Here is a 15,574-nt window from a genome sequence, read left to right as displayed (position 1 = left end):
CCCTCCAATGTACTTACGATCTCGCACAGATAGAACACTTCCGATACCTGCAGGTCAGGCACTCCCTTCAAACAAACATCCCCTCAGGGACCCAGCCCCCAGAATCCTACCCTCTGGAGGATAGACTGCTAGATGGCCACGCCATTTCACTCACATACAAAAAACTTATTAACAACTCTCCAGATCTGTTACTAACTCTCAAAGGGAAATGGGAGACTGACGGATTAGAAATAGATGATGAGGAGTGGAGAAGTGTGCTTGCTTCCCTTAAGGAAGTAGCTATATCAACCAGACTCAGACTGATCCAACTAAAAATTATCCACTGAGTATACGTCTCCGGGACTAGACTGCAGCGGATGGGCCGTAGGGACAATGGGCTCTGTAGGAGAGGGTGCGGGGAGGTAGGGATCTACTTCCTTATACTGTGGGAGTGCCCTGTGCTGCAGACTTACTGGAACAGGGTACTTCGCTGTATGCAAGAGGTGTGGGGGGTGGAGCTGCGACTGGAGGCAAAGAGGTGCCTATTGAACATCTGGGAGCCCACAGACCTGCCACCTAGGGGAGGCTCTGGGCGACACTGGGATTTGCAACCGCAAACAGGAATATTGCTAGGTTGTGGGGGGCAGTGGCGCCTCCGAGACTTTGCTCATGGAAGACGGACATGGACTGGTGCATGCTCCAGGAGAAGACAGTGTACGTGGCACGGGGTGCCCCCGGAAATGGGAAATGGGTAGAGGTGTGGTCCAAGTGGAACGAATACAGAGGAAACATATGTGAGCCCCCCCAAATTACTCCGGTTGACGAACTGCTCACACTGTGAACTGACTTTGTGATATACTGCTATGAATACTCTGATACCGTAAACGCTTTGTCTTCTCTGTATTTTCCTAAGGTGCAAATGTGATTATTGTATTCTCTGATTGTGATGATCACCACTTTTTCTGAGTTGTTAATAAAAAGAATTTATTTAAAAAAAGAAACAAGTTCAGCAGTGCATAACTCCACTCACTTTCAAGACACAAGGAAAGCAGTGCATACTTCTATTCACCCTCAAGAAACAAGGGCAGCAGTGCACAACTCTATTCATGCTCAAGAAACAATGGCTGCAGTGCACAACTAAATTCTTCATCAAGAAAAATGGGCAGCAGTGCACAACTATATTCACCGTTAAGAAACAAGGTCAGCAGTGCATAACTACGCCCACTTTCAAGACACAAGGAAGGCAGTGCAAACTCTACTCATGCTCAAGAACCAGGTCCAGCAGTGCATAACTATAATCACCATCAAGAAACAAGGTCAGCAGTGCATAACTCCACTCACTTTCAAGACACAATGAAAGCAGTGCATACTTCTATTCACCCTCAAGAAACAAGGGCAACAGTGCACAACTATAATCACCCTCAAGAAACAAGGGCCGCAGTGCATAACTCCTCCCACTTTCAAGACACAAGGAAAGCAGTGCATAACTCTATTCTCGCACAAGAAACAAGGGCAGCAGTGCAAACTCTACTCATCCTCAAGAAACAAGGGCAGCAGTGCAAACTCTACTCCTCCTCAAGAAACAAGGGCAGCAGTGCAAACTCTACTCATCCTCAAGAAACAAGGGCAGCAGTGCAAACTCTACTCATCCTCAAGAAACAAGGGCAGCAGTGCAAACTCTACTCCTCCTCAAGAAACAAGGGCAGCAGTGCAAACTCTACTCCTCCTCAAGAAACAAGGGCAGCAGTGCAAACTCTACTCATCCTCAAGAAACAAGGGCAGCAGTGCAAACTCTATTCATCCTCAAGAAACACGGGCAGCAGTGCAAACTTTACTCCTCCTCAAGAAACAAGGGCAGCAGTGCAAACTCTACTCCTCCTCAAGAAACAAGGGCAGCAGTGCAAACTCTACTCATCCTCAAGAAACAAGGGCAGCAGTGCAAACTCTACTCCTCCTCAAGAAACACGGGCAGCAGTGCAAACTCTATTCATCCTCAAGAAACACGGGCAGCAGTGCAAACTCTACTCCTCCTCAAGAAACAAGGGCAGCAGTGCAAACTCTACTCCTCCTCAAGAAACAAGGGCAGCAGTGCAAACTCTACTCATCCTCAAGAAACAAGGGCAGCAGTGCAAACTCTATTCATCCTCAAGAAACACGGGCAGCAGTGCAAACTCTACTCCTCCTCAAGAAACAAGGGCAGCAGTGCAAACTCTACTCCTCCTCAAGAAACAAGGGCAGCAGTGCAAACTCTACTCCTCCTCAAGAAACAAGGGCAGCAGTGCAAACTCTACTCATCCTCAAGAAACAAGGGCAGCAGTGCAAACTCTATTCATCCTCAAGAAACACGGGCAGCAGTGCAAACTCTACTCCTCCTCAAGAAACAAGGGCAGCAGTGCAAACTCTACTCCTCCTCAAGAAACAAGGGCAGCAGTGCAAACTCTACTCCTCCTCAAGAAACAAGGGCAGCAGTGCAAACTCTACTCCTCCTCAAGAAACAAGGGCAGCAGTGCAAACTCTACTCATCCTCAAGAAACAAGGGCAGCAGTGCAAACTCTATTCATCCTCAAGAAACACGGGCAGCAGTGCAAACTCTACTCCTCCTCAAGAAACAAGGGCAGCAGTGCAAACTCTACTCCTCCTCAAGAAACAAGGGCAGCAGTGCAAACTCTACTCCTCCTCAAGAAACAAGGGCAGCAGTGCAAACTCTACTCATCCTCAAGAAACAAGGGCAGCAGTGCAAACTCTACTCCTCCTCAAGAAACACGGGCAGCAGTGCAAACTCTATTCATCCTCAAGAAACACGGGCAGCAGTGCAAACTCTACTCCTCCTCAAGAAACAAGGGCAGCAGTGCAAACTCTACTCCTCCTCAAGAAACAAGGGCAGCAGTGCAAACTCTACTCATCCTCAAGAAACAAGGGCAGCAGTGCAAACTCTATTCATCCTCAAGAAACACGGGCAGCAGTGCAAACTCTACTCCTCCTCAAGAAACAAGGGCAGCAGTGCAAACTCTACTCCTCCTCAAGAAACAAGGGCAGCAGTGCAAACTCTACTCCTCCTCAAGAAACAAGGGCAGCAGTGCAAACTCTACTCATCCTCAAGAAACAAGGGCAGCAGTGCAAACTCTATTCATCCTCAAGAAACACGGGCAGCAGTGCAAACTCTACTCCTCCTCAAGAAACAAGGGCAGCAGTGCAAACTCTACTCCTCCTCAAGAAACAAGGGCAGCAGTGCAAACTCTACTCATCCTCAAGAAACAAGGGCAGCAGTGCAAACTCTACTCATCCTCAAGAAACAAGGGCAGCAGTGCACAACTTTATCCCTCAAGAAACAACTCTACTCACCCCAAGAAACAAGAGCAGCAATGCATAACTATATTCACCATAAGAAACAAGGTCAGCAGTGCATAGCCCTATTCACCCTCAAGACACAAGGAAAGCAGTGCACAACTATATTCAAGGGTTGCTGCAGCCGGGTAGAGTATGGGTATGGTATGGTCATGGCATGCGAGGCCAGGGGAAGCGTTTTGCAGCTGGTGAGGCTCAATACCCTCTATAGACTTCACTTGCAGGCTTTTTAGTTGGTGGGGGGTGCCGTGCCGTACCCATGTTCGCATCCCGGGACCTGTCAAAAGCAGTTTTATCAGGTACATGTCCAAGAGCACGCAGGAATGGGGAGTGTGCGATCACCGGGCCAGGTGAGAGCGTTTATAACTTTCCCTGCAGCATCGCTCTGTCGGATTTGCAACTGGACCTTAAGAAATAAGACATCTACAAACATCCTCCTCTAGTTTGTTTAAAACAAATATAGAAATGACTCCATCAACTGCCATAAAGGACATTGACGCGTCAGCAAGAAGTAGGAGAACGCTAAAGAAATGCTTCAATACAATGCAGTACAGTACCATTGACAACCAAATCTCTCCAATCGGAGACGTAATCTAACCTGCATTATGTAAAATGATACGTTGTACGGGAGCGCTATCTAGTGGCCAAAGTTTAGATCTTCTGTTTAGGGCTTTAGTCTGCAGACAGCACACAGTGCTCTACGTGGGGTGAAAAAACGGAAAGGGGCGGAGGGTATCGATCTCTGAAAGGGGTGTGGCAAACGTATTAAAGGGGTAGGGCCTACATCAGAATGTGCGCTCTACAAAAACCTCATTTTTGCTTTAAAAGCCTTTAATGTAGCTTCATGCCTAATAACGGAAGCCAAATCTAGGGTACACGGACATATGCCTCTTAGTTCACGGATAGCCTTGTCATCAGGGTGGGGCAGTAATGTTTGTCAGTGCACGTTTGAAAACTCTCACTTTTATTAAATGACTCTCAATGCAGAGATATAATGTGATGCACTAAGGGAAAACACCACTCTGTGTGCATGAAATACAGTAAAAAATGTTGACAGACATAGTCAATTCAAACTTTATGTTTGTTGCACAATTTACATCTACATTCCAAAACAGACCACAGAAGGCACCGAGTACACATTGTCCTTGGAGGACGCAAATGCATGCATGCAGAAGCCAAGGGGGATCCCAGGGTAAGCTGGCCCACCTGTAGTGCTTTAAATCCTAAAATTTCCTTAACATGATCTGTAATTGCTATAAATAGCATGATTGTGTCAGTGTGCTGTATGTTGAAGGCCACCCTATGTCTCAATGTTGAGTATGGGGTGGAGCACATGACACTCCAAGCTTACCTGCCCGCCTTTGAGCAATGGTGGTGCCAGCTAATGAATGAATGAGCACGACATGTTAACAATGAAGGCCCAATGACGTGTCAATCATCCATGCCAAATAAATTAATATATGACCTAAGGGAATCTTACTGAATTCCGGTTCATTTATTTATTTATTTTAAAAATTTATAGAGTGCACAAATACCCAAAGTTGTCTCGGCGCTATGGACTGTAAGGATAGCGGGAAGGCTTCTATTGCTCGAATAGCCAAGTTTTCACTTGTTTCCTAAAAGATAATAGTGTTGGACTATGCCTTGCATAACTGGTTTTCTGTACCCTAAAATTGGAGGGTCTCCACCCCGGAAGGGGTTACCTCCAGGACCATAACATATATATACATCCATCCTGGGATCCTGTGACTGCAGCTAAAAAAGTGATCTGGCAGTATCAGGCGGAGAGGAAGAGAAAAAGTTGTGACAAAAATGCATGGTTTTGAAATCATTACTTAAAACTAGGCATGTCCCCACCAAGTGCCAATCGTGACTCACTTTATTCCGATGCAGTGTCTATCCAGGCATGATTGGGAGAGGTGTGGTGCAGTTTCCAGAGCAGCTGACGCCGGAGTGCTGGACACAGGGCTCGACCCCCAGAGCCGGCAGCAGCTCAGATCAGCATATTATTTAACTGCCCATTTTCAGACATACCTGACACTTTTCTATTGAGCCCTCTTATGGCTCACCTGCTTTCATCCCTCTGTGACACGTATGACTAGCGCCAAGATGCTCCGTGGAGTGTAAGTCGCGCTTTATAAAAACAATATCATATCATATCATATTGAGACTCTGGGCAATAGCTCACTTAATCTCCCCGACGGCCCCACAGTGCCTGGATACCTTTAGGGGTAATAAGTTTGTGCTTTACAAATGTGGAAAGTGGAATTACGTTTTGTCAACAGCACCACACCCAGCAGCATAGGCCAGGACGTCTAGCTGTGCATCTGCAGATGGCTCTAAAGTTACTCTAGCCATGTTGCTCAAATCAAGCAGGGAAGGGAGGCATGGCAGGGATGGATGCCTTTAAAAGAACATCCCAGGCCCTCCTTTTCCAGCTACATCAATTTGCCCATTTTGTGATATAGGTGAAGGTGGGACCGGCAGGTCTTGCACGTGACTCACGTAGCATGAGCGAAGTTTGCTAGGCCTGTTCACCAGTTGGTATTGCCAGGCCAGGGCGTAACAACAGAGCCCAATAGGGACCAGTTTTGATGCCTCCTTTTTAAATCTGCCAGTGCTCAGCACCAGCAGGACACAGCCCTCTTAAAGCTCTGAATACATGGTCTAATTTTGCAGCACCCTGAATCTAAGAATTGAAATATTACCAAGAATAGGATGTGCAGTTGTATGCTTTAATGTAAAGGTAAAATTCTAGCTGTGAATACCATGTGATGCTCAAATTAAACTAGTACGTAATTAAAACAATATTTGTGTATGACGTTAAAATGAAGGGCTTTTTTGTGCCAACATTTACACAAAGTAAAAATAGATTTGAGATCTTTCTATAAAGGAAAGGTACTAAGAAATCAGTTTTAAGTGCAAGGGAATTGCATTCTACAACTTTTCTGCTCATACTGTGAAGGCTGTGCCTACACTAAATTTTGATGTTAGGCACCACAACTAGTCTCCGCTATACAGAACTTAGTGTCCTGTCTGGTGATATATCTATGAATGTATATTGCACACTGTCAGTCACTACTGTGTAGTTGTACATGGGTCAGAGATACCCAGAGGTGGGTCCTGTGCTCTCCATGCCACTGGAGTCAAGCTATCCTGGCTGATGAGAGGTGAAACCCCTAAACCGGTGCTAGGCTGCTTGCTTCCAGTCCAGAGAGGACCTAGCCTGGCAGTTCGGGCTGGACTGTTCCCATTGGGCACAGGGTCAACACTGATTTGCATATGGCTGGGTTCAAACTGGAATAGCATGTTAAGCAAATAAACAATGGATTTAGGCCCAGATCTCTGTACTGGGGGGAATGTATGACATTGTTCTACATTCTGCCCATCAATTGTTATCTTTGCATTTGTCACCCCAAGTGGGACAGGTATGCCCAGACATGGGTCCCATGCTCTCCATGCCACTGGAGTCAAGCTATTCTGAATGATGAGGGTTGAAACCCCGGAACCAGTCCTAGGATGCTTGTTTCCAGTTCAGAGAGGACCTGGCAGTTTGTGCTGGACTGTTCCCATTGGTCACAGGGTCAAGACTGATTTGCATATGGCTGGGTTCAAACTGGAATGGCACGGTGATCAAACAAACTATGGATTTAGGCCCAGATCTCGGTACTGGGGTTAATGTATGACATTGTTCTGCATTCTGTCCATCAATTGCTCTTTTTGCATTTAACATCCGAGACATGGGTCCAGTGCTCTCCATGGCTGATGAAGGGTGAAACCCCGAAACCGGTGCCAGGATGCTTTTTTCCATTCCAGAGAGAACCTGGCCTGGCAGTTCGGGCTGGACTGTTCCCATTGGGCTCTGGGTCAAAACTGATTTGCATATGGCTGGGTTCTAACTGGAATGGCATGGTGAGCAAAAAAACAATGAATTCAGGCCCAGATCTCTGTACTGGGGTGAATGTATGACATTGTTGTGCATTCTATCCAATAATTGTTCTTTTTGCATTCAGCTGAACCCCAGCAAAACAAAGATCATGCTGTTTGGCAGTGCCCAACAGCTCTGGACTCCTGACTGGTGTCCTCCTAATTTAGGCAGTTAAAACCCTGGGCATTCGCCTTGATCAGTCACTGACCATGAAAGAAAAGGTTGCGGCTACCACTGGTATCTGCTTTCCTATGATTCACCTTATCTGAAGAGTCTTTCCTCTTCTTCCACTATCTGTGAGGAAAGTTCTGACCCAGGTGCTGGTTATCAGTCACCTGGACTACTGTTATGCCCTACTGGCAGCTACCAATGAGACACTTCTAACTAAGCTCTACGTTGTCCAAAATACAGCAGCTTGCCTCATTCAAAATCTTCCATCAGGGACGCCTTCTTCTCCCCTTTAGCGCTCACTCCATTGGCTTCCTGTCCGCAAAAGAATTACATTTAAAATCTGCTGCTTAACACACAAATCTCTCATCGGCAAAGGACCAAGATATCTTTCTGCAAGGCTGACACGCTACTTGCCAGGCAGACTTTTAATATCTACAGATAGTTATTCTCACAGGCATTTGGATCAGGAAATCTTGTTTAGGAGGCAGATCATTCTCATACCTTGCCCTCTTGTATTGGAACCAGCTACACATATGAAAATGCACTGATCACTTAAAATTCAGAACATTTCCGAAGACAGAGATGTTTCTGGCCTAAGGAATCTTATTTGCCTAGTCCTGACCTGCACAGAGATACCCTTCTCAGGGTGATTTCAATGTATTATAAGTTAAATTAACATAACATAGCCTCATCATCTTCCTTGAAAGTTCTGTGCTGATCCACCAAGTGGGGGCCAAGAGAAAGGAGGAAGGTCCCAAAATATTATCCAATGTTAATTCTGATCCCATTAAAAACTTTGATCTTTGATACAGAAACGAATTCATATTTGGCAAAAAGTTAAAACTTCACTCAGAAAGTATGCTTTTGTGAAAAACTGTTCAGTTGTTTGAGAAACTGGCCTTAAGGAGAAGCTCAGAGTGGGCTTGATGAGGTAAAAAAGTTAGGTATAGCTAGACGGTTGGTCCCTCTGGAGTCTGGGGGTCCCGTCATTTTAGGAAATAGGGACTTCTGATTGACCCTGGAAACCTATTCTCCCTGGGGCCATTTCTGTACCGTGGTTCTGAGAAATTTGATTGGCTAGCCACTGCTGTAATAAAAAAATGCAGCCGTCATTACAGGACTGTGAAACAGAGTCTCTGAGTCCTAAAAAAAGGACATAATCCACATTGGGGCAGGGTGGGTACACCATGAACTCCAGGGCTCATAGGGTGGCATGGGATTCCAAAGCATTTCCCCTTACTTTAAAAGGATAAAAAGGTCATTCTGGATGTAAGTACCGCAATACCATCCCGTGCTACTGTGGGAACCAGCACAACAACCTCTATGACACAGCAGTACCAAAATATCTTATTAAAAAATAAAAAATACAAGGTCCGGTGATACACCAGAACTTGCAGCCAACCACCACTGTGCAGGGCATAGAGCAGTGGTAGTTTGACAGGACAGACGATTGGAAGTGTTGATGAAAATGATGTCTTAAGTAAATTTCTGAGGTCTTTTTAAAGGTATTTTGTGGCATTACAACGAAAGCTTTTCATCTTTTCACCTTAAACTTTTTGTGCAATGATTTTATATATCACATTCCACATCCAACAGTTCCGTGTGACCAAACCTCTGTTGTGCACGGCCTTTGGGCTACATCCAGGCCTTGCACCCAATCCTCGGCGGATGGCCAACCCCTGATCTGCACAACCTTTGGCCATGCACGGCGGAGGAACTGAAGGGCCAGGTCTTAGCCAGGTCCAAAGCTCTACCCACTGCAGGTTCCCAATCCCTTTGCAGAAGGCCAATGGCGCTGACCAAACACAGGTATAACGCACCAAATTACTTTTTACTTATGTTTTTAGGAATAATGAATCCTAGGCCAAATTTGTGAATCATGGGACCCCACTAAAGACCAAAGGACCTGGATAGGGTCTAGGATACACAAAGATAGGACTGGTTAATCCCAAAAGAAATATCTTGTATTAATATTAATTTTAACAACACTGGGGTGGGGGAGGGGGGGGAGGGGGGTCTCTGAGTCACGCGCCCCAACATGGACCTTAGGGGCAAGGTAAGCTCACTCTGTCCCTTATGCTCTTTTTGGTTTTATTTTTTCCAAAACAGTGCTCAGTGAAGCATGTAGGGAAAAAGCGACTGCGAGAGATTTTTTTTTGTAATGGTCAGCCAGTGAAAGTACAGTTTATTCGTGAAGGTGGTGGGAGTAAAAGCTTGGAAGTCCCAAGGTGTGCCCATCTGTGGAGGATCGGCATACCAACAGTTCAGATACCTCTAAAATATAACCTCTTCATGACCAGATCAGAATACTTTTTAAAAGCGAATTGCTCATAAAGTACTTAACAGATTTTCACCAAAACGAGCAGCACACTTCCTTGCACAAAGATCTACTTTCCTGCCACGTTTGGTATAATTCGATAACGATGTTTGTGTACTGAGGAACAAAAAATATTATAGTATTTAAAATTGTAAATACCACACTTTAGACTTTTTTTGGACCCACACTTCAGCCTTTTTTTGGGCCCACACTTCACAGATCTGCATGAAACGTATCATGGCAACCCTCAGTGGATGAACTTTTTAATCAGAACATTTTGTGTAGATCACCAACCAGCGTCAACGTTATTCGCGAAACAAAACATGCCTTTTCAATGATAAATCTGACCTAACCGTAACAACACAGGTGCAGTAGTGCGTCAATATGTACATCTTTATAAAGAAATAGGTGCTGTCGCGTAATATGAGGATACAGACTGTACATTGATTTGATTGTGATCCATTACATCTCTGATAAATAATGAAGGGACGAAATTGCTTGTTGTAGATGGCTCCAAAGCCAACTGCATTTTACAATCTCGGTAAACTTCAATACTGTGAGAGGATAAGTAAAGCACAAGTTGGATGACATGTGTGACCGCTCTACAGCCATTGCTGCTTGGATCAATGGGTGGAAGTTTATGAAAGGGAATCATTTTTGTAATCAATCGAAAATCGCAAAGAAACTAGGTCTTCATCATTGCAGAAATGTGGAGCTCCCAGCAAAGTGCTTACAACCACTTGAAAATTGGGTACGTCCGTGGATTTACGGATTCCGGCGATGTTGTGGTAAGGCCATGACACAGAATACGGCCCCACCATCTGTTTTTTTTACAAGGTTGCTTTTTAGGAGGTGTTTGATTATCCCATGGTTCATAGGTAAGAGGTTGTGTATCGATAATCCCATAGTTGTAAGATGTTGTGTATCGTTAGCATGGTAAAAGAGTCTGAAAAGACTGGATTTGATTAATCAATGAGACCAAAAAAGAATCAAAAAACAAAAAGTGAGAGAGCTGAATCAGGTCAAACCACTATTCCCTTGATAGTGAGGTCAATGTCTACGTTTTATCGGATATCCGTGAGCACACAACATTTTGTTCTTGCCCCCTTATACTAGTCTCATGCAGCCTGGACATCTGGTTATGATCAAATGTTGTTAATATCTGCTGAAAGATGACAACATAACGGGAGCCCCTAAACAACTTTTGCCCAACTCCCAACTTAGTTGATCCAAGTTGGCAAGAATAACTCAGTATGCTGTGTAGACTATCCTGAGTGAACTCATTTCTTTAAAATAAGATACAGTTGCTCATATTTGGCCAGTTACAGGACTTCTGAGATATAGAGACACTTGAAAATGCGCTCATAGATAGCAAGACCCTGTATTATTTTGCCCTTCTAAGAGTAACTGGCAGAATTTATGCACGAAGTAAATGTCCGATCCAATGTCATGATACATTATTTACTTGGGGATAGTAGCATTATTTCTTCAAGTATATTAATCACACGTCAATGGTCTGGGACACCAGATGGTATGCTCATTCAAGCTAGTGCCAAAGATTCATCGTGCAACAGGGGGGCAAAATGGCCGACAGCGGGTTTAAATTCATTAGGCGTTGTATTCGCCTCATAGATACCTCACTTTTAGTTGACTCGAACATCTACCACAGAACAATGGCAAATGTTATAGACCTACCCAGGAACAAAAAAGCAAAGTTCATGAATAAAGAACATTGGGAAAACCCAGACACAAAACGAATTGTCTGCTAGACAGCAGTACCCCCCAGCAGAGTAATTGTTCACAGGCTGGCACTGGCTCAGTTACAAACACCAATATGGGAAATAATAACGAGGAACAGTGTTTGAAGCCACAAGACACAGACTGTGACAGGAACAAGTAGGTATACTAAGTGGGAAACAGGTAGATAGACTTCAAAAGCAGAGCATGGCTGTTTAATGGGGAAGTGACCTGGACCAGTGTCAAATTAAGGCCTCTTCCTCACACATTGACCCACATAATGTGTGTGGAAGGAACTCTGTGAGGGAATCTCTTGTAGGAACCGACAACAGACTAAAGCAAGATTACTATTCAGGAGGGTGGAAACAACAGCCATCCTGTTTCATCATCAATTAACCAAACACCTACTTCCAAAGCACCTACAGTACAAGACAGGTCAATGGAGCACTATCAACTAACTTCACTGGACTCATCCCTCTTTCTATCGCTTGCCCCGCGTACCAGCTGGCACACTTGTGTCTGCGCTAATACACCCCTGACTTCCATGAATCTCGACCTGTGGTGCCTTTTTGGTCCTTTTTGACACCTTCCCTGGTCCCCCGCCAAGTGATTGGTGAGTGATCCCTACAGTTACCGCATTGTCAGTCCATATTTACCCTCAATGCTGCAGGTGGCAGAAGTAGAGTTCCTTACCTGTCACTATGTTTCCAGAAACCAGACAGAAGAAGCATCGCGCCAGGCTCATCAGTTGTCTCTTGCACTGATCCTTGCAGTCTATCATCATGTCATGGAACGTGGGCCAAACCTGGCCTCCCCCCATGCCAGTCTGGCGTTTACCGTGGTCCGGCTATCTTTCCAAAAGTGCCACACTGCTTTCAGCCTAAACACTAACGCTCCTCCCTAGCTTCCACGGTCCAGTTTTTACTATGAATCCTCTCTTTGAGATTCCTGCTGCCCTCCTCAAGTCTGAAGCGCCTCAAATGTACTTTAAGAATTCGTGTGGTCCCTGGCGATAGCGATGTCTGACTTGCGGGCCTCCTAGAATCTTCAAGTCTGACTCGAGAATCTGCAGGGGTCTTCGAGTACACAGGGTCTTCAAGAACATTTCAGCCTAGCTTGAGGGTCCTGAAGGATCTTGGGCCTATCCCAAAAGTTTTCTGCAGCCTCTGAGTTTGGTAAATCCTAAAAGATATTTGGGTCTCACTTTCCTCCTAAGTTCTTGGTGTCAATGCAATGGGCACTGCTGGGGTCTTTGACAATCCTTGTGTATCACCCGACTGTCCTTTCAAGGTTTTTGAGGGACTTTCTGCCTAACACACTTGTCTTTAAAAGATTTTGTGTCAGAACTCGCAGCTCTACAGAGGGTCCTCATGCCTAATCCAGGGTTCCTGAAATGTGTCTTTTTTTAAAGTCACTAAGTAGCTTTATATCCGACTCGAAGGTCCTTTGAGGATCATGGTGTGTCGTTGTCACACTTCTCCGTCGTTCTTGCTTCTTCTCTCTCAGTCCGAGAGTGTGTGAGACTCGGACGGTCTCCAGACGGCGTTTCTTGCACAGCCCTCCGGCCAGGCGTATGGATTCCGCTCTTACTCTCTCTCGTGCGGCCCCAAATCGGCCTCCATTGCTTCTACAAAGCTCTTGGCGTAGCATCAAACCCTCTCCTCTCAAACAGCTACCCCCTTCTTACTTTTCTTCTCCCGTCACTTTTCCCTCGGCTCAAACTTGTCCTCCTCCCGTCTTGCTCTGCGGCTGCTCTCCTTCTCTTTGCGGTTCGTTTCCTCCCTCTCCCCCACCTCTCTTCAGGCTCAGCCGCGCCGGCCCCTCTTCTACATCGCGCGTTCCTGTCCTGTGTTCCAGGAATTCAGGCCTTTTTTTAACGGATTGGCTCCGATTACCATGAAAAAAATGCACTGATCAATACTTTAACCCTCAGTGTGCCGGTGTTTGGCTGTCATCTCGTTATGAGGGGCTTATAGTAGTGTCCGATGAGTGTCTCATCTTCCCGCCCATTGCGCTCGCCCCGTCCTCTCAAACACTTCTACTCTAGCATGCTGCTCCCGTCCAGTCTGCGCTGCCCCAGCCCAACCGTCCTTTTGCTTTAAGGTTACATGATGCCGACAGCTCCTCCGCTGGGAGGCGAATGGGACACTGCGGGAGATTGGGCACCGGGCAGGTTTGATGAGGTCACAATTACAGGGCAGGTGTGCCAAGGTCACCAGTGTAGGTACGCTGAGGTCATAACTAGAGGTAGGGATGCTGGGGCCATAACTGAGGTATGCATGCTGAGGTCATAACTTTAGGTAGGTATTCTGAGGCCATAACTGGCGGTAGGGATGCTGAGGCCATAACAGGAGGGAGGGATGCTGAGGCCATAACTAGAGGTAAGAATGCTGGGTCATAACAGGAGGTAGGGATGCGGAGGCCATAACAGGAGGTAGGGATGCTGAGGCCATAACTAGAGGTAGGGATGCTAAGGCCATAACTAGAGGTAAGAATGCTGAGGTCATATCTGGAGGTAGGGATGCTGAGGCCATAACAGGAGGTAGGGATGCTGAGGCCATAACTGCTGATAGGGATGCTGAGGCCATAACTAGAGGTAAGAATGCTGAGGTCATATCTGGAGGTAGGGATGCTGAGGCCATAACAGGAGGTAGGGATGCTGAGGCCATAACTGCTGGTAGGGATGCTGAGGCCATAACTAGAGGTAAGAATGCTGAGGTCATATCTGGAGGTAGGATGCTGAGGCCATAACAGGAGGTAGGGATGCTGAGGCCATAACTGGAGGTAAGAATGCTGAGGTCATAACTAGAGGTAAGAATGCTGAGGTCATATCTGGAGGTAGGTATTCTGAGGCCATAACTGGAGGTAGGTATTCTGAGGCCATAACTGGAGGCAAGGATGTGAGGCCATAACTGGAGGTAGGGATGCTGAGGCCATAACTGGAGGTAGGGATGCTGAGGCCATAACTGGAGGTAGGGATGCTGAGGCCATAACTGGAGGTAGGGATGCTGAGGCCATAACTGGAGGTAGGGATGCTGAGGCCATAACTAGAGGTAAGAATGCTGAGGTCATATCTGGAGGTAGGGATGCTGAGGCCATAACAGGAGGTAGGGATGCTGAGGCCATAACTGGAGGTAGGGATGCTGAGGCCATAACAGGAGGTAGGGATGCTGAGGCCATAACTGGAGGTAGGGATGCTGAGGCCATAACTAGAGGTAGGGATGCTGAGGTCAGAACTGGAGGTAGGGATGCTGAGGCCATAACTAGAGGTAGGGATGAAGAGGTCATAACTGGAGGTTGGGATGCTGAGGTCATAACTGCAGGTAGGGATGCTGAGGCCATAACTGGAGGTAGGGATGCTGAGGCCATAACTAGAGGTAGGGATGCTGAGGCCATAACTAGAGGTAGGGATGCTGAGGTCAGAACTGGAGGTAGGGATGCTGAGGCCATAACTAGAGGTAGGGATGAAGAGGTCATAACTGGAGGTTGGGATGCTGAGGTCATAACTAGAGGTAGGGATGCTGAGGTCATAACTGGAGGTAGGTATTATGAGGTCATAACTGGAGGTTGGGATGTATGACGTTACCACGCATACTTTTACCACGCATACCATTACAACGCGGTATTTACAACGCATACCGTTACAACGCATAGCGCTTAGAGGTGCTGGATAGTGGTAAGTATAATTTTATATTCCAACTCCAGTCCCCGTGGACACTAGGGAAGGTGTTGGATATAAAATTATACTTATTCCCTATCCTAGAGCGCCCCCCAGCGCAATGCATTGTAATGGTATGCGTGGTAATGCCTGCGTTGTAGTGGTAGTGCGTGGTAAAAAATGCGTGCTAAACGTTGTATACCCTGGAGGTTGGGATGCTGAGGTCATAACTGGATGTAGGGATGCTGAGGCCATAACTGGCGGTAGGGATGCTGAGGGCATAACTAGAGGTAGGGTTGATGAGGTCATAACTGGAGGTTGGGATGCTGAGGTCATAACTGGAGGTTGGGATGCTGAGGTCATAACTAGAGGTAGCGTTGATGAGGTCATTACTGGAGGTTGGGATGCTGAGGTCATAACTGGAGGTAGGGTTGAAGAG

General features: G+C 46.2%; 1 protein-coding gene across 2 annotated transcripts in view; it reads right to left on the bottom strand.

The window, feature by feature from the left end:
• Nucleotides 1–15,574, bottom strand: part of KCNIP3 (potassium voltage-gated channel interacting protein 3) — a 783,111-nt gene that overhangs the window by 592,485 nt on the left and 175,052 nt on the right. The window contains exon 1 of one of the 2 annotated variants that reach the window (XM_086943326.1): nt 12,171–12,296. The exons of the other annotated variant lie outside the window; for it this stretch is intronic. Coding sequence (XP_086799452.1) covers nt 12,171–12,261 — 91 coding nt within the window. The 5' untranslated portion in view covers nt 12,262–12,296. Of the gene's footprint in view, nt 1–12,170; nt 12,297–15,574 lie in introns of those variants that run through there. 2 annotated transcript variants of the gene reach the window in all.

Source organism: Lissotriton vulgaris, chromosome 11 (assembly GCF_964263255.1).
Source record: "Lissotriton vulgaris chromosome 11, aLisVul1.2, whole genome shotgun sequence".
NCBI classification, from domain to species: Eukaryota; Metazoa; Chordata; class Amphibia; order Caudata; family Salamandridae; genus Lissotriton; species Lissotriton vulgaris.
This window is presented reverse-complemented; position numbering and strand designations above follow the sequence as displayed.